Raw genomic sequence first — 26,957 nt, forward strand, 5'->3', positions numbered from 1 at the left:
TCTATCGGGACCAGCTATGGCAGCTAATGCACGAAAACGGATTTCCGGATAAACTGACACGGTTGATCAAGGCGACGATGGATCGGGTGATGTGCGTAGTTCGAGTTTCAGGGGCATGCTCGAGTCCCTTCGAAACGCGCAGAGGGATACGGCAAGGTGATGGTCATTCGTCCAGTTATTTGGTTTCGCCGACGACATTGATATCATGGCACGTATTTTTGAGAGGATGGAGGAAGCCTACATAAGACTGAAAAGCGAAGCTAAACGGAATGGACTAGTCATCAACATGTCGAAGACGAAGTACATGATAGGAAGAGGCTCAAGAGAGGTCAATGTAAGCCACCCACCACGAGTTTCTATCGGTGGTGACGAAATCGAGGTGGTTGACGAATTCGTGTACTTGGGCTCACTCGTGACCGCCGATAACGACGCCAGCAGAGAAATTCGGAGACGCATCATGGCAGGAAATCGTACGTACTTTGGTCTTCGCTAAACGCTCCGATCGAATATAGTTCGCCGCCGTACCAAACTGACTAAACGCTCATTAGACCGGTAGTCCTCTAAGGACACGAGACCTGAACGATGCTCGTGGAGGACCAACGCTCACTGGGAGTTTTCGAAAGGAAAGTGCTGCGTACCATCTATGGTGGGGTGCAGATGGCGGACGGTACGTGGAGGAATGAACCACGTACGAATGAACCACGAGTTGTATGAGCTGCTGGAAGAACCATCCATCGTTCACACCGCGAAAATCGGACGACTGCTGTGGGCTGGGCACGTAGCCAGAATGTCGGACAGTAATCCGGTGAAAATGGTTCTTGACAAAGATCCGACGGGAACAAGAAGGCGAGGTGCACAGCGGGCAAGGTGGATCGAACAGGTGGAGGACGATTTGCGGGCCCTCCGCAGACTGCGTGGCTGGCGAAGTACAGCCATGGACCGAGCTGAATGGAGAAGACTCTTATGTACTACACAGGCCACTCCGGCCTTAGTCAGGTAATAAATAAATAAATAAATCAGTTCTAGACCAACATTTGAAGAGGGCGTAACTGTCAAAATTTATTCCTTTTGATTCGTCGTGTACATACAAAGCTATATACATAGACAAAAAACTGGAAGGATCAAATTTTGGCTGTTACGCCCTTTTCAAATATTGGTCTAGATTTTAAAAGACTGGAAAACATCCAAAACAGTCGCGGTCACGAACATTTTCAGAAAATGTAGAATGGATTTCTAGGAAAAAAAATCTACAAAAGATTGTAGTTCTTTTCCGAGCTATCTCCAACCTTACCGTCAAGCTACAACAGTAATAGAAAATTACTAGATTTCAATTTAGTTTATACGTAATTAAAGAAGTTCTCTGGACAGGACTTTATTTTGCTTTCAGTTTTTGAATTGTAACCTTGAAAAGTGACACTGATAGCGCAATTCAGCTGATCGCATCAGTCCAAGTAAAATAATAAATTTTCATTATTGTTATGATTTTTGTAAACTTTGTGTACCTTTTGCTTGCGATTTCTCAAGTTCTTAATTTGTCGGTTATACCAAATTGGGTCTTTATTATTATTATGACGCCGTTTTCGCTTTAGTGGAGTTTGGTGGGTGTCAAATTATTTCAGTTGATGTAAAAAGTGTTAACAGCTGTTTCGACATTTTCTTCATTTCTTAAAACTATTTGCCAGTTTACACTGTTTAATAAAGTGGACCACTCTTATATGAAAAAATCAAAATCATTTTTTCGAAACGTATACCCCTGAAAATTAAGTTTTTTGCTCCCAGAAGCTACTGTAAAAAAATCAGCCAGATCCGTCAAGTCTAAGTGCATGCTCAACGAGCATGAAGTTTATATGGGAAAATAAGATCAAATATATGGAAAAATGCATACTTTTCACTTTTTTTTACCTCTATGTGGCGCTGTAGTCATTCAATTTCGCTCATTAGTGACATTTACAATCTTTACATTATTACGAAAAGGCTCCCGAAAACCGCGAGTGATTTTGTAAAAAAAAATGATTTAGAATTTTTTCATATAAGCCTACCTACCTACCTCGAATATTTTCATAATTTGCCAATTTGTACTCAAAGACATCTTTATGCTCAAAGTCGTTGAGCTTTGTTGGTTATGTATGAATAGCTAGTATTCGATTGGAGTGTGGAACGCTTTATTTTTCTACAATGAATTTAAAGGTTCTGTTACACAAAAATCTTCCTTGTGTCAACAAAAAGTCCAAATGTGCAATTGTTTCTATATGATTAATTTGGTACAAATCTAACCTTGCCGACTTGTCAAAAATTAATTGCAAAGTTTCGGACAGACAGACATTTGCTCATTTCATCGAGCTGAGTCGATTGGTATATTACACCATGCTTGCCCATGATTTCATACTTAACGTAACAACCATTGCACTTTCGCATGTATTTGGAATGATTTAAAGACAAACATCGCAAATATAAAACAATTAAACCCCTAAACACTTAAATGAGGTTTGAAACATGCAACTTATCGATGTTACAGCGGTTGAATTGCCGTAAAAAACGCGCAGTAAGTAAAATTCGCTGAAATTTTGGATGGTTGTCACGTCAACTATGAGATCATGGGCAGGATGGGTCGGTACAACTATATAGTCGTATAGAGAAAGATAAAACATTAATAAAATCGCTCATGCGCGATATTATTGTGCAATTTTCGTTCATATAAAAATAGCAACCGACGATCATTCTTCCGACGACTACAGGATGTAGTTGTGGCCGATCAACAATTTGTTTTTGGACTTTCTGAAAATGTATGAGCTGACAATTATTTTGGGTATATAAACATGCGAATTCAGCTGAGAAATACCTGAGATATTGCCAAGTCAAATCCGGGTCAATATGACCCGAACACCTTAAGTGTGGGTTTTTCAAGCATTGTATAAAGGTTAATATACGTTACTTTTTCTACTGAAAACTAAAAACAAACAGAAAATGGCATCAATACAGTGTTGTTTTTTACTTCAATTCTTGGGTAGCAAATAAAGCAAATTGATTGTATTCACCTGTCATAACACGAATTTAGTCTTAAAATAAATTAACTTGTATCCTACTTCTATAATACTGTATATTTCAATTCTACTTCCACTAACCCCACCGTTCACCTTCACGGTGAGAAACATTAAGTGGGTGGATGGGTTGGAAAACTCGAGAGCATGACACTTTCCTATACCTACACATATTTCGAGCAGCCAGACTGTATTGCGCGAGAGTGCAGAACATCCATGCTGCCTTCTCCTTTGCTGTCGACGTTTTTTCTTGTTTGATCCTCAGTTGGGTGCCGAATGCGCATCAGTGCCGACCGAGGTGGAAGTGCTTGTACCAGTAGCACAATTTTCTAAGTTCTGTGTGTACCGACCGCGACCCAGAAGTGCAGCGTTGGAGCACACTCGAGTGATTAGTTCGGATATTGCTCAGTAAGGTGGTGCAGTCGTGCAGTTTCTAGCAGGGATTGATTTGCATTAGCCCGCTAGCGATTGATGGGAAAACGTACGAGCCGCGTCTTGCAGAGTAGACTGTGTGATTTATTCGAAGTGCTTTCATTAGCTAGTTCTCTAAACATTTTCATTACGTTCGAAGAAGGCGTGTTGCCGAGCGGGAAAATTAATCGATTGCCAATTGCCGAGAGTGTGCTACAAATATGCGGATTTTTCCTCCGGCCATTGCGAGTAAGTGTCGATAATTAATTAGCTCTAGCGGGGTGAAAGGATCCGAAGGTGGGAGATCACAGCGAAATGGTGACATGGGAAATTGATAGACACACGTGCCAGGAAAAGTGCGATGAGTGCACTCCTCTGGTCGTTAAGTTTTCTCGGTATGGGTTTTCTTCCTCCGCCCACAGACCGCCAGACTAGCAGTGGCATGTCGCTCTGCTGTTCGACATTTCTGTGATGCCCAGACACATAGTGTACCAGTTGATATATCTACATAGGGTAAGTGAAGAAACCTGTGTTTATCTCCGGGGTTGCTACGGAGGTCGCCATTCTAACGTGCCGGACGGGTATGTTTTCGAATGACAGTGAAAAACATAAAAGTGAAACATTCCTTTGGCGCACTAGGCACAACGATTGCATGGGGAACGAACAGAGGGAATCAGAAGTGTGAAGCATTCAAGGCGTTTGTTTGTAAGACCTTGTGCAATGGATGTCAAGTAACATAGATTCATAGAGTTATGAGTAGATGAAAACTTTTTATAGAACAGAGTGGTTGAGTGAAATATGTTGTTAACGACTTTTTTGCCACTCTTCTAGACCAATATTTACCGATAGGCGAAAAGATCCCTCCAATTCGAATTTTTATAAATTTTAAAACTATGCATGAGCTGTACAAGTGTTCACTAGAAAATAAATTACAAGTAAATTATGTCCGAAGGACTGATACTAATCGATTAATTGACAATTTTCAATTGGTATTTGTATTTATATGTAAAAAGATCAGACACAAGACGAACAATTCATTATTATTTGAGAAAAAAGTGCGCTATATTAAACATTTTGTATTTCAGTCTCAGCCGTACACTACATCGGTACACTGGTCGGAATATTAAAACTGATGATTTAATTGCTGACAAATTTACTATGAAATTTAAATGATTGCAATGAACGTAATCCTATTTTAATAATCGTAATCGGTTCTACACCTTTCTAATATGATTTATTTTCTTTTAATTAATTTACCTATTTTGAAATATTTGTTACTGATGGGTGTACTGATCCTGGTTTTTCAAGTAACGATGGCGCTACAGCGCATAGAATACATAACTAAAATGGTGACGTAAACCACAGAACATCCGGTTCATTTATTTTTTCTTTTCTTCTCCACTTAGGCTACGTCCATATGATCCATATGGTTAACATTATTTCCTTGTAACTTAATGTTCTTCAATCACTCCTACTGTTGATATGTTTTTAAGTTTTCATGATATTTTTACCATTTGTTAATTCATACATTACGTACTTATCGGTACTCGGTATCGGTACAGTATCATTATTATAACTTATTATTATAATTAGGATGTGTTTGAGTAAAATTCACGACGTTTTCGATTGACACCTTCCATTGACTTACTTACTTACGTAGCGACAATGGTTTTTGATCGTGCGGTCTTAAAACCGGCAGAAGGCAAACGTAGGTAGCAAACGACATTTAGGGGAAACCGCCAGATGTCGGAACTTCCGGAACATTGAGAGTGCACCAGAGGTCAATAAGTGGTGATTACATTGATTTTATTCTCACATTGCTACAACAAACGGTTTAGAAGAAATCGCAGCTATCTGGGTCGAATTACTAGTCAAAAAGCTGAATGCATCGTAGATTCAACATCGATTCGGAGGGGATGATACGAAGGACAGGAATTGACACGAGTAGTACGATTTTCACGAAGTCAGTTCAGCAAACCAAATTTGCCGACGACATTGATATAATTATCAGTGTTTCGATGAGACCAGGTGACTTTCTTAGATGAAATTCCTTTTTTTCGTTTCATCGTTTGTACCTATCACCAGGCTTGTAAATATTCGGCAGTACTGGATGAAAGTGATGTTTTTTATTTCATTTTTTAATTTTCTTCCTTGAAATCGATGTCACATTTCCGAAGAGGGAGTGGAGTAAACAATAGAACTCACACCACCCAGTGCGCCACGAACATAAAGTTCATCACAGTAAAATAAATATACACATTCACCCAGCAAATGACAAAAATTCACCACGTGCTCAAATGGGCCACTCACATTCATGCGGTAACGCACGAATTGATCAGCCTGTCAGAGCGACTTGTGTTGGGATGGTAAATGAATGGTTCGTGCTGGAATGATTTTTTGGCTGACCTACAGTCGCACTCATGACGGTGGCAATGAGATTGACCGGAGAATATGCTGAGATCCATGCTTTTCAATGCATTGACATTGACATATTTCAACCCTGCCTGTTACTCACTTTTCGCAAGAATTATCGTAGAACAATTTTAAAAACTGTATGGCCGCCTCGGTATTCAAACCCAGAGTATTAATAATAATAGCCGTAGGGATGCGCATACTCCAGCCACATTACCACGCTGTCTTCATGTAGGTATTTTATTATTTGTTCCACATTATTTATTTATTTCATCTAACAAAGTAGACTACCGTACAGAACCAAAATCCGTACAGCACCGACATCCGGCCACCTTATGAGACATCAATAAATTTAAAAGGCTTTAAGGTAATTAATTTTTCAAATAATTTATCTTATCTTGTTCATATGCTTGACAGCAAGCTTTTTGGTCATTGCAATAGAAAGTAGGCTTTGAAATAAAAATAATAAAAATTAAAAACAAATCGCTCCCCATCAAACGCGAAGTTTCAGGTGCCATTTGCTCGCTTGTTGTCTTTAATTGTACCAAAAGTATTGCAAATTTTGCGCCGTCTTAGACTCCCGTTCAAACAATATTGTCCCACCAAAATATGTTCCCACCAGTTTCTCCATATATGGATGTCGTCTCAACTGCAAGAAAGGCCTTTTTAGGTTGTGACGAATGATGCAAGAACAATGTTTTGGATTGTGCCTTTGATAATTTCTATACAATTTGACGTGTGCACATTTGTTTTAGTGTCTCAATAAATTTTCACGGTAGTCTATTCTTTGGCGAAAAAGCAATATCTGTGTTCAAATTTCAAATCGCAATGAATAAAGTAAGATCAGCGGAATGAAAAACGAAGACATCGTTTCTCAGGGTGCGTATTGAATTATTGGTAGTAGGAGTTTAGTTAATCGATCCAATTCAATTCGAATAATATATTTAGACAAAAAATAACTGTACACTCAGCGAACTGGACTATCGAAATTCATAACTGGCGTCTTATGAATCTTCGATTGATTATTCCACCAACAGTGCTTCTTATACGCAGTTACCTTCCCGAGTAATCAAGCGTCGATGGGCGTGTGGTCCACATACCGGCCTCCCGACCCCGACGTCCATGGTTCGAATCCAGTATGCCGCACTTCACTTTTTTCAAATGAAAATCATCATTCATAAGGCAACATATTGAAATTCATACCGATTCCTTGTGTCAAATTTTCATAAGGCGTTTGATTAAAAATCATACGTCCATTTTCCTCAGTGTACGGATTTTGATTCTATGATTTAAATTCGTCCACGGTGGACGGATTTCCATTCAGAAGGTGTTGATTTGATTAATTGTTTTATCATGTTTTTTTTGTAGTTTTTTTTGGCGCGAAATGCGGAATGCTTCAAAAGACCTCTACCTTTGTGCACCTGCATAAACGACAAAAGTTTTATTTGCATTCGATTTTCTAAAGCCCATGTACTGAAGTGCTCAAGTGTACGGATTTCGATGCAACACGGTATATACATAATACATAGATGCATAGAGGTCGTTAACAAACCAGGTAGACCGAAATTTCACATCTTCAATCCCCCGGGTCCCCTTTAGTAGACTTTCGTAGACTTTTTCGAAACCCCTTCCCCCCTATGAAGTTTACGTAGACTTTTCCAAATTTCACAAAATATCATATGCGAATAGAAAAATATGGAAATTAACCACGTTTTAAGCAATTCAGCTCTTCAAATCCATTACAGTATGTAAACATTACAATAAAATTCGAAATTTAAACATAACAAAATAAATTTAAAACGAAATAAAATTTAATCCTCTGTCCACAGCTCCTTAAACCAAATCTCAAACCCAATTAATTTAATTTCTGTTGAATTCGATTTCTCCTAGAGGTGTGCGCCACCCCGCCGACACTTTTGCATCGGGGTGCCACTGCTGAAAATCTGTTCCGCATCTGACCTATAATTCTCCGCGCTGGTTCAAATTTGTAGAAAATCGAAGAATTTTTAGAATTTCGAAAAATGTCGACTTGAAATTCCGAGAATGTCAAGTCTACATTCCAATAAGTTTTGAGGAAATTTCGTAGAATTTTCCGATAACCTTTAAAGTTTCTCGGTAATATTCCAAAGAACTCACCGTGCAAAATTCCGATGTTTTTCTTGAAAATTCCATGCAATTGAATAATCATCCGTTGAAATCCCGAGAATTTCCTACTAAATGCCAAAAGTTTTCCCTTTAAAATTCCGAGTAATTTTCCATGAAAATTTAGAATTATTTAGAAAGCTTTCTACAAAAATTGCAAAAAAAAAAAATTTCTCGTGGAAATGTTCAAGAATTTCTTTAGAAATTCCGAAGATTTTCCATCGATAATTCTAAAGAATTTGCATTAGAACTCCATAAGTAAGGAGGTGATGAACTTATTTACAATAAAAAAACACGTTAATATAGAGTAAAAAAATCCATAAGAAATGCTTTATATTTTTCTGAAGAAATTAAAGAGATTATTTCGGTGCACGCTTGCAAAAAATATCCAGAAAAATCCTTAAAAAAATAAAAAAAGTGAACTTCCTACAAAGCTGCTGTATAAATTGTTTTCAAAAACAAATAAATAAAATATGTAAGAAAGTATACGTAGACTTTTGATATACCCCCTCCCTCCGTCCCCTTTCCTAGACTACCGTAGACTTTTTCGAAACACCTCCCCCTCTCAAGAGTCTACGTGGTTTATGGACAGCCCCATATTACATTATCTGTGTTATTGGATGAATATCCTCCATTCATAATTTTCCGGTGTATTTGATGTGCGGCGTGCGCCATTTTGAGAGAACGAAGTGACATTTAGAAAACTCAAACATCCATCTATTAGTTGTACTCACTGAATGAATTTAATTTAATTGTAAAAAAATGTGAAAAATAAAAGAGCAGAGTTTTGCCAATTATGTAGGATAACTCTGGTGCGTACTCTGGTGGTACCTTTTGTCCCGTTCGACGTTGTGTCCTTTTCGACCATTTGTCCCTTCGACCTTTTGTCTTTCGACCTTTTATCTTTTGACCTTATTTCCCTAACCCACAAATTATAACCTTTATTTTTATAATCAGGGTTGTTTTTATTTTTTAGATTTTTTATGGAGGGTTGAGGGCGTTCAAACTGGCCCCTCCTAGAAATGACATTTTTTCGTTTTTTGGGAGAACAGCTTTGCCATATCAAAAGAAGCGTATTTATATACCGTTACAAGACTCTTAAACAGATCTTTGCAATAGGCTTGATAATGTAATAATAGCTCCGTCCAGAATTTAGCTTTTAGTAGTCTAAGACGAATTAAGTACTCTCCATTTAATTCCACCAATTAATTTTCGATATCTTTGCAGATACGTATTTCGACCACAACGGTGTGGTCGTCTTCAGTGTCTCGTACTTGACTCGACTTCGAGTTGTGGTCGAAATACGTATCTGCAAAGATATCGAAAATTATTTGGTGGAATTAAATGGAGAGTACTTAGACGGTTGAATACATTCCACTAAAAGAGCTAAATATATTTTTCTAGCTTTTAGTAGTTTTGTAAAAGCATATTTTACGAAAACTCTAATCTTCTCGCGGTTTTCTGCATAACATTCTGTATAAAATTCTTCAAGATCTGAATGAGTATCATAGTTTTTCATCGTAAGTTGTGCCTGCAACTGCAATTCACTGTTTTTGGATGTTTCTGCATACATTCTTGCATATAAACTTCCAACGAGTTTAGCACCGCCCAAACGTTGACGGATTTGGCTAAAATTTTGTCCAGAGCATCAGGGCATCAAATAGAATCGAATAAGAGGGCGGCCCAACAAAAAAATTGAAGAAGTTTTTCCCATATTAATTTGAGCCACCCTCATGTGTGTTCGTGTGTGTGAATGTCTGTATGTGTGTGAGGAAAAATGATCTTAACTCTTTTTTACGCACTTACCTTGAATGTTGTTCCATTGTTACCTGTCTCAAAAGTCTTGACCAAAATACTTCTTCTTCTTCTTATTGGCATTACATCCCCACGCTGGGACAGAGCCGCCTCGCAGCTTAGTGTTCATTAAGCACTTCCACAGTTATTAACTGCGAGGTGTCTAAGCCAGGTTACCATTTTTGCATTCGTATATCATGAGGCTAGCACGATGATACTTTTATGCCCAGGGAAGTCGAGGCAATTTCCAATCCGAAAATTGTCTAGACCGGCACCGGGAATCGAACCCAGCCACCCTCAGCATGGTCTTGCTTTGTAGCCGCGCGTCTTACCTCACGGCTAAGGAGGGCCCTGACCAAAATACATTTTATGCGAATTTTAGATTTAACCATAACGTGTTGGATGAATAGTGTGTTGAATAACTTCTTGACACAATAGCTTTTTATAATTATCAAAGAAATCTTAATGAAATAAAAAATAAATGAAATTTTATTTCGTTGATGTCACAATATGATGCTAATTGAATTTGTTAGTTTAATAAGTTCTACTCAGTGAGTTTTTAACACCAAAAGCTAATAGTGATTTTTTGATCATTTCATGAAATCTGTGTTGCGTCCATTTGCCTGTGAAACGAATATACCGTTAAAACCTTTATATGACCATTAGTATTTTATCCAGCATCAAACGGGCTTATTGCAAGCCAAAAAGTGACCAAATTCCGTTGGCTTTGTAGAAAATCGAAATTATGCCGAATATTGGTCCCATACCCCATTGAAGTCTCAGAAAAATATTTTTCTTTTCTATCTATGTTTTTTTGATGAGTACCACCATTTATTGCAGAATTCATAATTTTGGCCAAAATATGGATTTAAAGAGCAACCTGTTCAACTACTACATACTATGTAAAAAATATAAGCAGTTCATTTTTGAAGAATATTTTAAGTCTTGGTTTAACGTGGTGTTTAACACCGAGATGTTTTAGTATTGCAAACTGGTGAGGTGATGTCTTTTGTGTGTGTATGTATGTATGTGTACAAATTGTTTTAGACACACTTTTTGGAACTTAACATTGGCCGAATTACTCGCAACAAGTTCCATTCGACGGGGCTTTTGAAAATTGGCCAGATTATTTTATATGCGCAAAACACGCTAAGAACACTCACTCATATTTATTAATATTTTTTCTTTGCTCAAGAAAGGGACGAATACCGCTAGGTGGATTAATCAGGGTTTTTCCATTCAAATTTCTATCGAATTTTATCATATGAAAACTAACTTTCTCGACACCCTGAACAAAGTGTATCCATTGTACGTACCACACAAGATACATAGGGTACATACACTAATTACTTAAGCACTTATGGAGGGAGGAGGGGCCTGTTATTTTCTTAGGTTCCATATAAATAAAAAATGATTTATATGGGAAATATCTTACATAGGGGAAGGGGGGTTGAAAAACACAAAAAAAAATGCTCACCTAAGTAGTGTACGGCACATTATCATATCTAGACCAACATTTGAAAAGGGCGTAACAGCCAAAATTTATTCCTTTTGATTCTTTGTCTACATATATAGCTATATATGGGGACGAAGAATCAAAAGGAATAAATTTTGGCTGTTACGCCCTTTTCAAATGTTGGTCTAGATATGACCTAATCTGCCATCACACGCATATTCGTCCCATATTTGCTGGAATTTCCGATGTACATGGGACAGTTATGCGTGTAACGGTAGTAATGTCTATTCGGCGTCATGTCTAACGACGAAAATTCATTCGACTACTTTTTTTTTACCAAGTGATATAGATTCAATGTGGCCGGTTAAAGGGGTTCGCGGAAGTCAATATCCAGTCGGGAATAATATCGGAATATTCACCGTTTTCATATTACTTATTCTTTTTGTCAACCCATCATTCTTTGGACTATATTGGAATAATAATTATATGACTTTTAGGAACACCACAATAAATCATTTATTTTTAAATTGTTATTGGCTTAAGTTCTTTTTTTTTTTTCAAATATTCATTCAACGGGTCGTCACACTGTGGTCGGATATCATGAAATCATGGCATTAATAAATAACTCCTTAGGGTTGCCTCATAGAAGTTTGGTGTCTTTCACAAAGTATTTGCTTGATAAGTAGGCCTTCATATGGTAATACAAAAATAGTTCAGAACTCTGCCGCTAGGGCAGCGCTTCAGCTAACTTTTTATATGAGCATGACAGGATGGTGGTGTCTTCTGCAAAGTTTTAGAATTTGATATTATGAGCCACTCTTGCGAAGAAACCATCTTTGAAAAGGCTTTTGATTCTGAGATACAATGCCTTTTTTGTATAAAATGTGCTTTTATTCCCAAAATTTGATTGTTTTCAGTTTAATTTGGTATCTATGTATAATATTTATTTTGGCATAAACTTACTGAATCCCAGAGAGTAATATATGGTAGTGTCTGACCCGATTTAACCGACAAAGAACCTAAAAAATGTCTTAATTATTGTAAAATATTTAAAATATATAGAAAAATCGGTTTATTTTCCCACTCCCTCCACATCCCACCGAGATTTTATCTCGGAAAGAATCTTTGGGTTGTAAAGAATGAAACAGAGGGGAATTTGGTTGCAGAAACTTGCCGTAACTCTCAATCGACCTACTTTTATTTGTTCAACTGAATGATTTTGCGCTCAATTTAACATACGCCACGAATTCCTTGGATGTAGTCCTACTATTACTACCATTTATAGTGCCATGCAATAAAAATTTTATGCTGGTACTATATTTTTCTTAAATAATAGTTGTAAATATTTTAATATTTATTTAACGTTGGCATACGAATTGTTTATGCTGAACGTAATATAAATGCAAAATGTTTTGTACATTAATCATCAAAGAACGTAATTATCATTTTCAGAACTAGGAGCTGTTTCACAATTTCCGGTGATGTTTTATGAGAGCCCATCTCAACGATTTAGATATTAAAGACGAAAATAGAATAACGCCAAATATACTGACACCAGATGGTATTTCTGACGAATCTTATCAAATACACATTTTCTAATTTTTATGATTTACACACTCCTCGAATTAGACATAGATTTACGGACAACGTTAATTAATTTACGTTTTGATATGAACTAGTCAGAGCTTGTTAAGAGTATAGTTAAAATCAAACCTTCTTGTTTCGAAATCCGTCCAGAGTGTACAAACTTTAACTTTAAGAGAACCAAATAAGTAGTGCCATATAGTGATTTCTAAGCTAAATTTCCGACTAAATAACCAAAACAAGACACAGAAAGTTTATGTGCTCATTATAATATGAATTTTACGGCCTACTTTGATTGAATAAGTGACAGGTTTCCGTCAAACACATGCGGAACTCAATAAATATTAAGGCACTGTGGAAGATTTACGGCAAATTTCTGCAACCGAATTCGCGTCCGTTACATTCTTTATAACCCAATCTAAGCGGGAAGTGGAGGGAGTAGGAAAACACATCAATTTTTCATCATATTTTTGAATATTTTACAAAAATTAAGGCGTTTTCCAAGTTATTTCATGGTCAAATCAGTCCAGACACTACTATATATTACTTTCCAAGATACAGAAAAATTATGTGAAAATAAATATTTCACATAGATACAAAATTAATCTAAAAGTAATCAAATTTTGGATATAAACTCACATTTTTTACATAAAATGCATTATATCTCAGAATCAATAGCCTTTTCAAAGATAGTTTCTTCACAAGAGTTGCTTATAATACTGAATTCTTGATTTTTGCTGAAGACACCATCATCCTATCATGCTCATATAAAAAGTTAGCTGAAGCGCCGCCCTAGCGGTAGAGTTTCGAACTATGGTTTTATCACCATATGAAGACCTGCTTATCAAGCAACAACTTTGTGGAAGACACCAAACTTCTATGAGGCAACCCTAAGGAGGTATTTATTAATGCCATGATTTCATGATATCCGACCACAGTGCGTCATTAGACTAAATGTACCAACATTATTAATTCGAAAATCCATTTTCGACCAAACGTTATATGACCAAATGTACGAAGATTCTTCTTTCTAAAATCTGATTTCGACCAAATGTCAATTCGACGTAGTGTCCTTTCGACCAAACGTCATTCGACCAAATGTCCTACGTCTCTACTGGATTACAAATTCATTTTCGACTAAATGTCCCTTCGACCAAATGTTCATTCGACGTAATGTCCTTTCGACCAAATGTTATTCGACTAAATGTCGTTCGACGAAATGTCTTTCGATGAAATGGTATAGATTCGCGGACATAGAAAGCTTACAATTAATGGAAATGCTAATAGAATACTAAGTTGAAAATCAGACAAAAGTTCCAGTTGGAATGTAGAGTCATTGACTAGTAAACTAGTAAACTCTTCAAGCGTCATGTACGAAGGAGAATTATTTGTATTTGTCTTTGTCTTAGCCTAGCGTCTTACCAGCAGCTACAAAGCAAGACTATACTGAGGGTGGCTGGGTTCGATTCCCGGTGCCGGTCTAGACAATTTTCGGATTAGAAATTTTCTCGACTACCCTTCTCTGGGCATAAAAGTATCATCGTGTTAGCCTCACGAAATACGAAGGCAAAAAAGGTAACTTGGCTTAGAAACCTCGCGGTTAATAACTGTGGAAGTGCTAAATGAACAAGCTGTGAGGCGGCAAGGTCCCAGTGGGGGATGTAATGCCAATAAGATGAAAAAGAAGGAGAAGAAGACGATATTTTTCATTCTTCCATAAAAGATAATGGGCTTTGTCAACAATGAAATGTTCTGTGTAGTTTGTAAATAATAAATTCAAGTAAATATTTAGTTCTTTACGTGCATGGTTTACTTGGTCCAACCCATATTGACTAGTTTTGTCAAATATTAACGGCAAGGTTTCGTTCTCACCTGTAATAGCAAGCAATATCGATTCATTTTCTTCATATTCCATAAAATTGACTGATGTCCCCGTAGATATGAATTTTATGTTCAGGTTCCATGTCGTTTAGAATTTGGAGATTCTAAATTCCCCCAGGATGTTCTCTTAGATCCTTTTCTCGGGAAAGTCTTTTGAATTTGTGAGATGTTACTTCGATTTACTACGAGAATTCTTCTAGATTTTAATGGAAAATCCTTCAGAAGTCCCTTAAAAAGTAGATAAATTTCCGAAATAAAAAAGAGAAACTGAAAATTTGAGTTTTTTTTAGGGAATTATTTTAGGTGTTTTGTTTTGATTTCCATCGTTTTTGCCTTTCTCGTATACAAAGTATACGTAAAGGCTATATGATCGCTCCAAAAACAAACTTTTTATAGAAGGCCCGGAGACCCATAGTGTTATATACCAATCGACTCAGTTCGACGAATCGAGGTGATGTCTGTGTGTGTGTGTGTGTGTGTGTATGTGTGTGTGTGTGTGTGTGTGTGTGTGTGTGCGCAAAACTACTCAACAAAATGTCACTCATTTTTCGGGCACTTATCCTCAACCGATTTGCTCGCAACAAGTTGCATTCGACGCAGAATCCTGTCCCATTAATTCCTATTTGAAATTGGCCAGATCGGACTATGGGATCGAAAGTTATGGCCAAAATACAAAATCATACGAAAAAATCGCGTAAAAAATGTCACTCATTTTTCGGGCACTTATCCTCAACCGATTTGCTTGCAACAAGTTGCATTCGACGCAAAATCCTGTCCCATTGTTTCTTATTTGAAATTGGCCAGATCAGACTATGGAGTCGAAAGTTATGGCCAAAATACAAAACCCTACGAAAAAAATCGCGTAAAAAATGTCACTCATTTTTCGGGCACTTATCCTCAACCGATTTGCTCGCAACAAGTTGCATTCGACGCAGAATCCTGTCCCATTGATTCCTATTTGAAATTGGCCAGATCGGACTATGGGATCGAAAGTTATGACCAAAATACAAAATCATACGAAAAAATCGCGTAAAAAATGTCACTCATTTTTCGGGCACTTATCCTCAACCGATTTGCTTGCAACAAGTTGCATTCGACGCAAAATCCTGTCCCATTGTTTCCTATTTGAAATTGGCCAGATCGGACTATGGAGTCGAAAGTTATGGCCAAAATACAAAACACTACGAAAAAATCGCGTAAAAAATGTCACTCATTTTTCGGGCACTTATCCTCAACCGATTTGCTCGCAACAAGTTGCATTCGATGCAGAATCCTGTCCCATTGTTTCCTATTTGAAATTGGCCAGATCGGACTATGGGATCGAAAGTTATGGCCAAAATACAAAATCATACGAAAAAACCACGTAAAAAATGTCACTCATTTTTCGGGCACTTATCCTCAACCGATTTGCTCGCAACAAGTTGCATTCGACGCAGAATCCTGTCCCATTATTTCCTATTGAAAATTGGACAGGTCGGACTATGGGATCGGATATTATGACCAAAATACCTTTTTTCATAAAAATCACAAAAAATGTCACCTATTTTTCGGACACCTAACCTTAATCGATTCACACGCAACAAGTTGCATTCGACGCAGAATCCTGTCCCATTGTTTCCTATTGAAAATTGGCTAGATCGGACTATGGGATCGGAAGTTATGGCCGAAACACCATTTTAGCCTTTTTATACGAAAAGGCTGTATGTTCGCTCCAAAAACCAAACTTTTACAGAAGGCCTGGAGACCCATAGTGTTATATACCAATCTGTCTCTCCCACTTCATACGGGAGTTTGACAGAAAGACGGTCATGAGATTTATATCATAACAAATATTGCCCTCCGCTCGCGTGATGGGAATGACATTTTCGTTTTCTTTTTGTGTAGTCGGAGCTTCAGTTCAACTAACATCCAAAAGTGATATCCTTAAAATATATGACTGGGTGAAATAAAACAGGGTTATGTACGTCAAAAAGATTGGAAAAGGAAACAAAAATGTCGAAATTCTTATTAGCATATTGTAGATCAAGCTGAAAACCGAACCGAGGTCCCGCGAAATCGCATTTTCTCGCATTTCCGGATGTTGCAACTGCATCGCGAGTAGTGCGCAACTGTGCCATAGTCGGGCACCACTCGCGATGCAGTTGCGACATCCGGAAATGGGACAAAATATGATTTTCGGTTTTCAACTGGATCTACAATATCTTTGCCATAAATAATCTGATTTTCATAGAACGGACAAAGAAATTTGTCTTTTTTACTCCTAGCCACTAGCTCACCTTTTTTCAAGCACACACATTTTACGAAGGTCGAGAAAGGCACCATCACCGCTAGGTGGATTAATCTGGGTTTTTTATTGAGATTCCACTGGAGATCCGTTTGAACATCTGTGTGAAACTCTTAAATTTTAATGAGACATTATTGTTATTCCAACTACAATTTCTGTTAAACTTCCACGGATTTTTTTGTTTAAATAAGATCGAAATCTCTATCGAGTTTTAGGGGATGAACTTATAACATTATAAAAAATCACAATCACATCACAAATCACAAAAATCTATCGAGTTTTTCTATTATAGATTTTTTAAGATTCTTTGTAATTCAAACTGCTAAATGAAGCAAATTTCGCAAACTCATGCTTGTTCTTAAACTGTATTCAATAAGGAATTTTTAAGACTATTTTCAATAATTAAATCTAAAATTTAAAACTTTTGATGCACATTGTTCAAATTTTCATGGATCAAATCCACATTAAATAAAATGAAATTGCTAAAATACTAAATCAGAATCGGCCTTATGAGGAAATTTGTTATCTAGATTCAGAATTATTCGCTCCTCACAATTTTAATCATTTCTGATTTTACTGTTACTGCGGAAATCTACATCTTTGTACAAGCTCGACCAACAATTGAAAAGGGCGTTATAGGCAAACAATTTTTTTCCAGTTCGCTATTTATGTGTATTAGCTATGTACGTAGATAAGGAAGCGGAAATATCAAGTGTTTTTCTAGATTTATCAACGCGCCGTAGAAGAGGTATTTACGTCTTTTAATTTTTAGCGTCTGGTTAGTCCAAAATTCCTTTTATTGATGTTTCGGTTGACTACTGACTCATTTGGTTATGGTGCTTATTTGCTTCCTCTTGCAACGTCCTACCCGTCCGCCAGTGAATCGACACGCGCTTAGTAGATATGCCTAACAGCACTACAGTACACGCAACAGTACTGAACATGGTGAGAACATATCGATTCCGCCGTCGATAACATGTAGGGTAGACGTTCATCTAGCTGCGCTTTTAAATGGGGTTATTTTTGGAAGACTGGTAAAATGTGAGACTTGGTTTTGATTGATTGTGGCAATTAAAAAGTGCATCACTCTTCCGACTACAAAAAAATCCCCAATCGCAATAACAGGCACATCAACCCTAAAGATATTCACTGCAGCGCTCAATAGCTTACTCCATCAGTCAGGTGTCGAAGTCGAACTCTGCTGTGTATAAACATGCAGTCCAACGCTACTGGATGAACCCTGTATGGCACCCTGTGCGAAGGTGAAGGACACATACTGCATTAAGAGTGGCTCGCGTCTAGATCAAGGCGAGTTTGCCTCTACGAGAGGTGTTATGAGTTGTTCAGTTCGAAAGGAGAGCATTGACATACAAGCTTATTTTATCCGACTATGAAAAATTATAATGACGTTTCTTTTCTAAGAACGGAAGTTTTACGAACTTCATATTGAAAGGAGACACTCCAAATTTTAGGTTCTCCCGCGTTTAACAAAAATGAGCAAAATCTTGTTTAGATAATAAAGATAGTAATACAATGATCGTGTTCAGAATATCTAACATATAACTTTGAATAGAAAAATTATTTAGAGCTTTTAACCCAACAGTAAGGCTTATCAGTATCTGTGAAGTTATAATCAAGTGGTGGAATTAAATGTCTTATGACAAATGATGTTACTTTTGTTAAATCAGTTCACCTTATATGTTTGTATGTAATCTATCTACCCTGGTCTAGATGAAACGAACGATAGTACGAGTAATATAGGTTAATTATACCTGATTACTGTAGCCACTGATTGGAGTGCGCATTATGTGGTAAATAAAAAAGAGATTCGTGAGAGTTTCATGAGTCGTTCCAAATAAATGTTGTTATGGTAAGAACAAAACTTGGTGGAAAATGATGATTTATTAATCTATTACTGTCATGTCGGTGGACTCTATTAAGAAGACCAATTATACTCGAAGCTGGCGTATTGTGGTTGAATTACCGAAAGAACAAGCAAAAACTTTCGTTACGATGCACAATGGTACTGTGTGGCAGTGAAATGGCACTGGGTTTTAATTATGGAAAGTCCAATCCAATAGATTTGACAGTATCGAAGTAGGCTTTATATGAATGACAACGGAGAGCCCCCAAAATATTAATCAAAGCAATCGTGGCAATTTGCCGTCAGTCAAATACATGTGGTGAACCATCGCAGACAGCAGTGATAGTTTTCCAGCAGACTCCCGCTTGCCTATTCCCACAATAAGTTCCACATTTGGCGATCTTGCGGATTTTCACCATTTCTGAGTGTGTATGGACAAAATATAATTGATTTTTTATACGTGGGTGAAAGTGAAAAAAAAATGTTACATAGGTTTTTATGCTGCTGTGTTTTTATGCATCTTTATATAATGGTAACCCAAGTAACATTTTAGGTTTTATAACGCTCTTGAAGACCATAATTTACTCTTCAAGAGTGTTATAAAACCAGCATAAAACTAAAATGTTGCTAGGGAAGTGCATACTAAAATACATATTTTGCGAGAGGTGCAAACTTATTCTTTGAAAAGTCGGATTAGAGAAAAGGCATAGGGCGACATTAGGCTGACTATTTATCAAACGTAACTTTTGTTCATAATCGCATCGTAACTATAGTCCCGGTGTAGGGGGAACATGACCCCAGCTGTTGTAATTTTCTTAGCCGATTTAGGGCACTGCACCCATGGTTTGCAAAGGTTTCTTTTATTCCTTTGTTGCTCATTTGTCTTGTTATTATATTACTCAACTGCTTTTCAATAATGTGTGATTGCATCAACACGATGACTACTTTTGATATCGCATTATAATAATTGTAGAATAAATGAGTGAGGTAGATTGAGGCTTCGTAATCGAGTTGTTTATAAACTGCATTTGGTTCGAGTGTATTTTATTGCAGCATTTTTACGATTTATGCCGAATCATGGGAGGATGTAATGCCAATAAGAAGAAGAAGATGAAATCAGATTAGGATACTTTTCTAGAATTTCGAAATTAGGTTATTTGAAGAAATATAGGTGATTGAGAGTATTATATTATGGTAGAATTTTCTCTACAAAATTCGAAGAGATTGTTAGGACGTTTTCTGAAATAGGAAATCATGAATATTTTATGTAATAAAAAAAAAAAAAAAACTGATAGCTTTTGGGAGTTTTAGAACTCTCTGATCTCTCTGAACTCTAAACTCTCTAAGGAACTCTGACCGTAGTTGACAGTATAATAGAAAAGATATTTACAATTTATCAAACAATAAAGTGAAATCACCAAACCAGAATGCCCACCATACTTGAACTTTACATTGTGCAACGACAAGCTAATACACTGCCGAACAGATAGCCTTAAAAGTCATTCGATTCAATATGTGTGAAATAATGGTGATAAAATTCCAAACCTGAATAAGGAAAAATAAAAATTGTTTTTTTAACTCTCTTTTCAAAATTTCTGAAGGGGGCCACAAGTGGGTCTGGAAAGGGTCAAACCCTCCTGACAACCCTTATATACGCCGATTCTATTAATTGTAGTACCAATTTTCAAACTAGGACTCTATTGGAAAATTACCATCTTCAACATGCAGACTTACTTAGTGTTCCTTGATTTTGTAGTGGTGCTCGCATAAAGTGCTCAGTGCGACCAAGTGTTGCTTGTTTTTTGTTATGAGCGCGAGTGGTGCTCGCATAAAGTGCTCAGTGCGACCAAGTGTTGCTTGTTTTTGTTATGAGCGCGAGTGGTGCTCGCATAAAGTGCTCAGTACAACTTAGCATTGCTTGATTTTGTAATGAGCGAGAGTGGTGCTGAGTACGATTTTTACAATGCACGGGTACGATTCAGCATTCTAGCAGGAGACAGTAGAAACTCTTTGCCTTCTTCGTACAACAAAGTTGTACTGAAAGGCTATCATTTTACTCCAAAATCAAACGTAGGATTACGTCTGTGTTTTCTATATTGGGGTACACTTTGCGAGTGCAAAAATCAGAGTTCGTATCGGAAAGGTGATAGGGTAAGTGATCCCATAGTTAAGGTAGTACCAATAGTTGCGGTACATACCTAAAAAGCAAATATTTGGTTCATTCTATAGCGAGTAGTTGCTCGATACAGTACTCAGAGCGCATATAGTCTACATTTGTATGTTTTAGAGCAACCGTTTCATGCAAATATACATCGTATGGATTTCAAAAAGAGATTTTGTGAAGTTGGCGCACAGGTTCACCTGCCACTAACACTTTTCTTCCACTATGTCTTCAGAATATAACGAAAATACCCATATTAATACGAATGTTTCTAGAAGTTTGAATTCCTCAAGCAGAATGATACATTCTATTACTATTTCAATGATGATACACCGTGTTAAAGCTCAAATAACGTGAAAAACTACTCCTCCACTATTGGTACACACGGCATACTATGTTCCTTTTGTTGCGATATGCATTTCCTATGCATTCTGTGCCGTACTTCAAAAGTAAAAGTTTGAATTTCGCCGCTTTGGAACGTCAACATTTTTCGCGTTGTCGATCAGTTTTCTCTCCAATTCGTCTGTTGATCATTTGAGATATTGAATGTAAGTATAAAATATAATACAAATTAATCATGGCAATGAAGATTTTTCTTTCCAGTATGTCAGGAAAAAAGAATCATGAACCGAAAAATAAGCAAGGCAAGAATCAGCACCATAACGATGAAAGCATTGTGCAGCAATGCATTTTAAATGTGAAAACTGGCCGACAAACTATTTACGGTGCGTCGAAATCTTTTGGTATCCCTGAATCTACCATAAGGTATAGACTGAGTGATAAATGGACCCAGAAAACTCGAAAAGGTCCGTCAACAGTTTTGTCGAGTGAAGAGGAAGAAAAACTTGTGGCTTGGTTGAAAGATAGACAACAGAGGGGGATTCCAGTCGTCAAAGAAACGCTGTATTCGAAAGTGAAATCCTTTTTTGATGCTAAAGCCTGTCCACGTTAAATTTCGGACACCCATCTTCCTATGCGATTTTTAACATTTTTTACAAACCACTGAGACAATCCATTGACATGGCAGCTAAATGTTTTTGGTTTATGTGCTGCTTTCAGCATGTTTTGGTACTCGTACAAATTGAAGAAATCGTGAAAAATCATTCAAACACTATCTTAGTGTCCGAAATTTAACGTGGACAGGTTTTACGCCCAAACCCAATCCATTTCGAAACAATCGTCCCGGTTAGACAAGCTCTTTCTTCTTACTTCAAATGAATCTAATATCTTGTAAACTTGTTTTAGGCCGTAAGTGGTTCAACAGTTTTCTAAAAAGAAACAAATCCATCACACTACGAACACCAGAAGCAGTGTCTGCAGCGAGTGCAAAAGTCTCCGAAGCTGACATCCGTGGCTGGTTCGATAAAGTATATACGTATTTTGAAGAACGTGGACTTTCGGAAATCCTTCAAGATCCGTCAAGGGTATACAACGGCGATGAAACATCCTTTTTTCTTCATCCAAAAACCAAAGCTGTACTGGCGGCCAGAGAAAGTCGCAATGTATACGAAGTGGAACATGCCAACAGTCATTTGAACATAACGGTCATGTTCAGTTTTGCTGCTGATGGATCAATTGTTCCACCTGATGTAATATTACCGATGAAAAGACTTCGCACGGACTTGTTACGGACATTTCCGGCAGATTGGGGCGTTGGTAAAAGTGCAAAAGGATGGATGGATGCAGATAATTTTGCATTATATATACAAAAAGTATTCTATCACTTTTTGTTGAAGAAAGGTGTAACATTCCCTGTCATATATTTTGTTGATGGGCATTCTTCGCACATGGCTGCAGAAGTGGCAGATTTATGCCTTGAATTGGAGATATTTCTTGTTGTTCTGTACCCTAATACCACAAGAATCACTCAACCCGCTGATGTAGGCATTTTCAAACCGTTGAAAAATGCTTGGAAAGCAGCTGTATCAGAATGGCATGACACACATAATGGAGAAATCCTCTCCTTGGATCATTTCGGCCCAGTCCTTCAAGAGGCAATGAAGCGTGGAATCCTTGCGAGCAGTGTCATTAACGGCTTCAGAGCTTGCGGTTTATATCCTTTCAACGCAGACAATATCGATTACTCTAAATGCATTGCAAAGTCAGCAGCATCCGCGATTAACCAAGAAGTTTCGGTCGAAACGCCGGTGCCAATCGCCTCACCCTCTTCCACGAGCCTACCGGCACAAGTCAGTGATAATTTGATAGCGCACCCTTCCTATATTACAGACTCCGTCATCATCCCTTTCACAACAATTAAGCAAGTTTTGAAAGATATTGGAGAAGAGCGGTTAAGAAAGATAACCACTTGTTTGGAGCTGAACAGCGATGAAATTGTTATTAAAACCATTTTTGAAAAATTATTAAGACCCTTCCACAGCCGATTATCACACATGACTCAACCTCACGACGATGTATCCGTTCCAGTGAATCTTTCCGATTATGATGACAATCAGCCGTCACTTACTGCTGAACAAATACAGAACATGCCAGGTAATTAGTTCAAAATTAGTTAAATTATAAGTTACACTTCATTTTCGTTTTTTAGTCGACCTTGCATCATCAGACGGAAATTTCCATGACATCTCGAATGATGACTCATCTCAGGAAGATTTTGAAGAAGTTTTATTACTTCCAAACAGCGATCTTTGGAACACGCCTCTCGTAACTGTCGGTTGCCCAAGCAGCTCTCGTTTGGACGAAAGTATGGATTCTTCTTCTAATTTGATGAACATCTCTGTATATCATACAGATGTTACACCAGGTGAATCACGCGATATTAGATCATTTCAATTTTTATAGCTAATGCTCATTGTAATTACAGTTGAAATAATACCTCCTGATTCTGAATTTCAAAAAGAAAATGCGTCGAATGGCTCAGAATTACTTGACCATGAACCGCTGAATCAGTTGTTGCGAGTTTCAGAACAATTGGATATTTATTTATTTATTTATTTATTTATTTATTATAATTCATCTGATCTGATCTGATCTTAATGAATAACGTGAAACGTTACTAATCTATATGTAGTCTTCTTATCCGATTAACAAATTGAGATGTAGTCAATCCAAAATCAAACACAGATTCAACTGATTTGAAAGCTCGTATCATCGCGCAAATGGGCTGGTTATATGCATAACGAGTTCGGTGAAATCCATGCTGCATCAAAGTGTGTTGCCTTAAAAGTCTTCCTGATGCACGAAAGTTCAGCAAAGATAAAAGATGCGGGCAGTCGACGTCTCCGTTGAGTAATTTGACGATGAACGATGCTTGCTGAATCTTGCGCCGCCGATCGAGAGTTTCGAGACCAAGTAGTTGGCATCTATCGGGATAAGCTGGTAGGTTCAATGGGTCACGCCATGGTAGACTCCTCAAAGCAAGCCGCACAAACCGTTTTTGGACTCGCTCAATTCGCAAATTCCATGCCACGTCATTTGGAGCCCACACAATTGCAGCATTTTCCAGGATGGGTCGTACAAGCGAGCAATAAAGCGCCTTGAGGCAGTGCGGGTCTGTAAATTCTCTGGCGATTTTAGAGATGAAACCGAGCTGACGGTTTGCCTTGCTAATTATTGCAGCATAATGCGAGTTGAAGGAAAGTTTTGTGTCCAATGTAACGCCAAGATCTATTGCTTGATCAACTCTGCTTAGTAGAATGTTATCTATGTAATATTCAAAAATAATCGGGTTCTTCAAACGATGAAAAGTCATTACTTCACATTTACCGACGCTGATCATACGCTTATTTTTGCTACACCAGTTGACAAACATGATCAGTGCTATAGTCGAACCTGAGGAAACAGTGACCTGTGAACAGAGGAGCCAGAAAAGAAAGATGAGTATCTCTGCATTTCTTGATAAACATCGTTGCAGTTGCAAACATCGGAATTACAAACGAACATTCTATCCAGTTCTTACCGCTGGTGAACGTCTTCAAGAGCTTCGTAGAATTGAAGAAGAAAAGCAGGGCAAAATAAGGCAACGAAAAGAAAATGCTGAAAAGCGGGCCGCGAAGAAAATAGAAGTGGAAAGGTTAAAGGCAGTGTCCCGGGAGCAGAAAAAAGAGAAGTCCGAAAAACGAGCCCAAAAGAAAATTGAAGCTGAGCAGTTCAAAGCAAAAATGCGCGAGCAGCGACGGAAGGAATTAGAACTTAGAAAACTGGAACGAGAGAATTTACGTAAAGCCAAACGAGAACAAAGTATAACTTCAAAGCGTGAGAAAATTAACTTGTTTAAGGCATTACGACTTTCAAATACAGTTCATGAATAGAGGAGTTGTGCTTTTCATATTATGCTAGTATAAGATTAGATTAGACGAAGTGTACTTTTGAAATGGATAAAATATATTAATTAAATGTAATGTAACGAGGATTTACTTATTTTGAAACATAAATTGATAGTGGAAGAAAACATAAACCCGATTTGACCAGAATTCCAATGGATCATAACATAAGTTTGCTTGAATTTCACTTTCTGATCAGACTCGAATACAGTGAAATTATAGCTAAACACTATGGGATCGTTCACAAATTACGCAACGCAAATTTGGGCATGTTTAGACTTCCTCCCTCCCCTTCGTAATGTTTTTTGTATGGATGATTTAATTTATTCATATCAACCATAACACTTTACCTGACCCCCTCCTTCCCCTTATAGGATTACGTTATTTTTGAAAGGTCCCTATTACATTTTGGTCTTCCAGCACCTAGATCTAGGTTGCCAACAGATACATCAGCCATTATACTATACATTAAGATCAGCATTCAATTTGATTCACGGTGCTGTTATTTTAAATATCATCCACCGAGTTTTTTTCTTGTTCAGAACATAGCACTTGGTTAAATTCATATATCATTTTGCAGTGCCATGTAAGGGATGGTACACGTATTACGCAAGCAATTTGTCTGGGTTTTTCGGTCCCCTTCGCCCATTTGAGATTTCTTCTATACAAATGATTTTTCATTGATAAGGTGCGTAAGAAAAAGACAAGCTCCCCTCCCCCAATATGTGCTTACGTAATATGTGTATGGACCCTAATTATTGATTACCCATATATGCACAGTTATATACCGCTATTACGATATAATCGCAATAGCTTGTGTATGTCTGTTGATCGTTTAGAGGTAAAACATATTACCCCACAACTATTGGAACACTCATACGCAACTATAGGAACACTATCGCAACTATAGGAACAATATCATGCTGAATTATTCATGATATTTAGCGAAGTAAATGCACATTTTCTTTGTACATCAATATTTAGGATGATGCACAAGGCCTCATGAAATCTGGATGCTATCAAAAGTACATTAGTTTGTATTATTTTCATCAGAAATGACGCTAATTATGAGATTGATATGCTTAAGTCCTCCACTATTGGGTCATTTACCCTAGTATGGCGATGATTTTGTAGAAGAACTAGACGAACCTGCCCGATCTCGCTCATGATTTTTTTTTCATCTAACTGTCAATCGTTTGTTTGATTGTAGCGTCGCACTCTAGATCAATTTCGATTTTAGCTGATGGCTTTCTCCAGAACTCATGAAAATACAATGCTTTTGACAAATTCAGAAGAATTTCCCGTGGAAAATCAAAAGAACTATGCTTTACTTTTACTCAAATTCAGAATAGTTTTAAATTACCCTTCGAAGTTCTTATGAATTTCCATCGATATAATTCATTTTTATTGAAAACTCTCCTGAACTTTCATGGGAATCTATACAAATTCGAATTTCCAAGAAAAGCTGTATCAAAATTCTATTAAATTTCCATTGATTTTTCAGTGCAGTTAGCTGTGATACGGTGTTGATTAATGTAGGGGATAACGGTCCAAAATGCACCCCTTAAGCTTTTTCGCCCATATGAACAAAAATACCCAACCATTTCAACGTATATGTGCAAAATTTACAAACCCAGCTACATTTCA

The 26,957-nt window shown here is 37.3% G+C and overlaps 2 protein-coding genes across 2 annotated transcripts in view; both read left to right on the forward strand.

Moving 5' to 3' along the window:
- Positions 1 to 3,302: 3,302 nt before the first annotated feature.
- The window catches only part of LOC134223642 (oxidative stress-induced growth inhibitor 1-like), a 110,496-nt gene continuing 86,841 nt past the window's right edge, over positions 3,303 to 26,957 (forward strand). The window contains exon 1 of the mRNA XM_062702829.1: positions 3,303 to 3,698. The gene's annotated coding sequence lies outside the window, so the exon portion shown is untranslated. The remainder of the gene's footprint in view (positions 3,699 to 26,957) is intronic.
- On the forward strand, positions 21,016 to 23,929 carry LOC134228140 (uncharacterized). The gene is made up of 3 exons (XM_062709916.1): positions 21,016 to 21,968; positions 22,171 to 22,212; positions 22,273 to 23,929. The coding sequence occupies exons 1-3, from the start codon at positions 21,605 to 21,607 to the stop codon at positions 23,526 to 23,528; spliced, it is 1,662 nt and encodes a 553-aa protein (XP_062565900.1). The 5' UTR covers positions 21,016 to 21,604; the 3' UTR covers positions 23,529 to 23,929.

This window comes from Armigeres subalbatus, chromosome 3 (assembly GCF_024139115.2).
Source record: "Armigeres subalbatus isolate Guangzhou_Male chromosome 3, GZ_Asu_2, whole genome shotgun sequence".
Lineage (NCBI taxonomy): Eukaryota > Metazoa > Arthropoda > Insecta > Diptera > Culicidae > Armigeres > Armigeres subalbatus.

What these genes read in the sequence shown, in the direction of transcription:
- LOC134228140 (XM_062709916.1), top strand. Translation starts at nt 21,605, where the DNA reads ATGGCAATGAAGATTTTTCTTTCCAGTATGTCAGGAAAAAAGAATCAT. An exon ending in CTTTTTTGATGCTAAAGCCT is followed by an intron (nt 21,969 to 22,170) that starts GTCCACGTTAAA and finishes TAACGTGGACAG; the next exon opens with GTTTTACGCCCAAACCCAAT. An exon ending in ATTTCGAAACAATCGTCCCG is followed by an intron (nt 22,213 to 22,272) that starts GTTAGACAAGCT and finishes AACTTGTTTTAG; the next exon opens with GCCGTAAGTGGTTCAACAGT.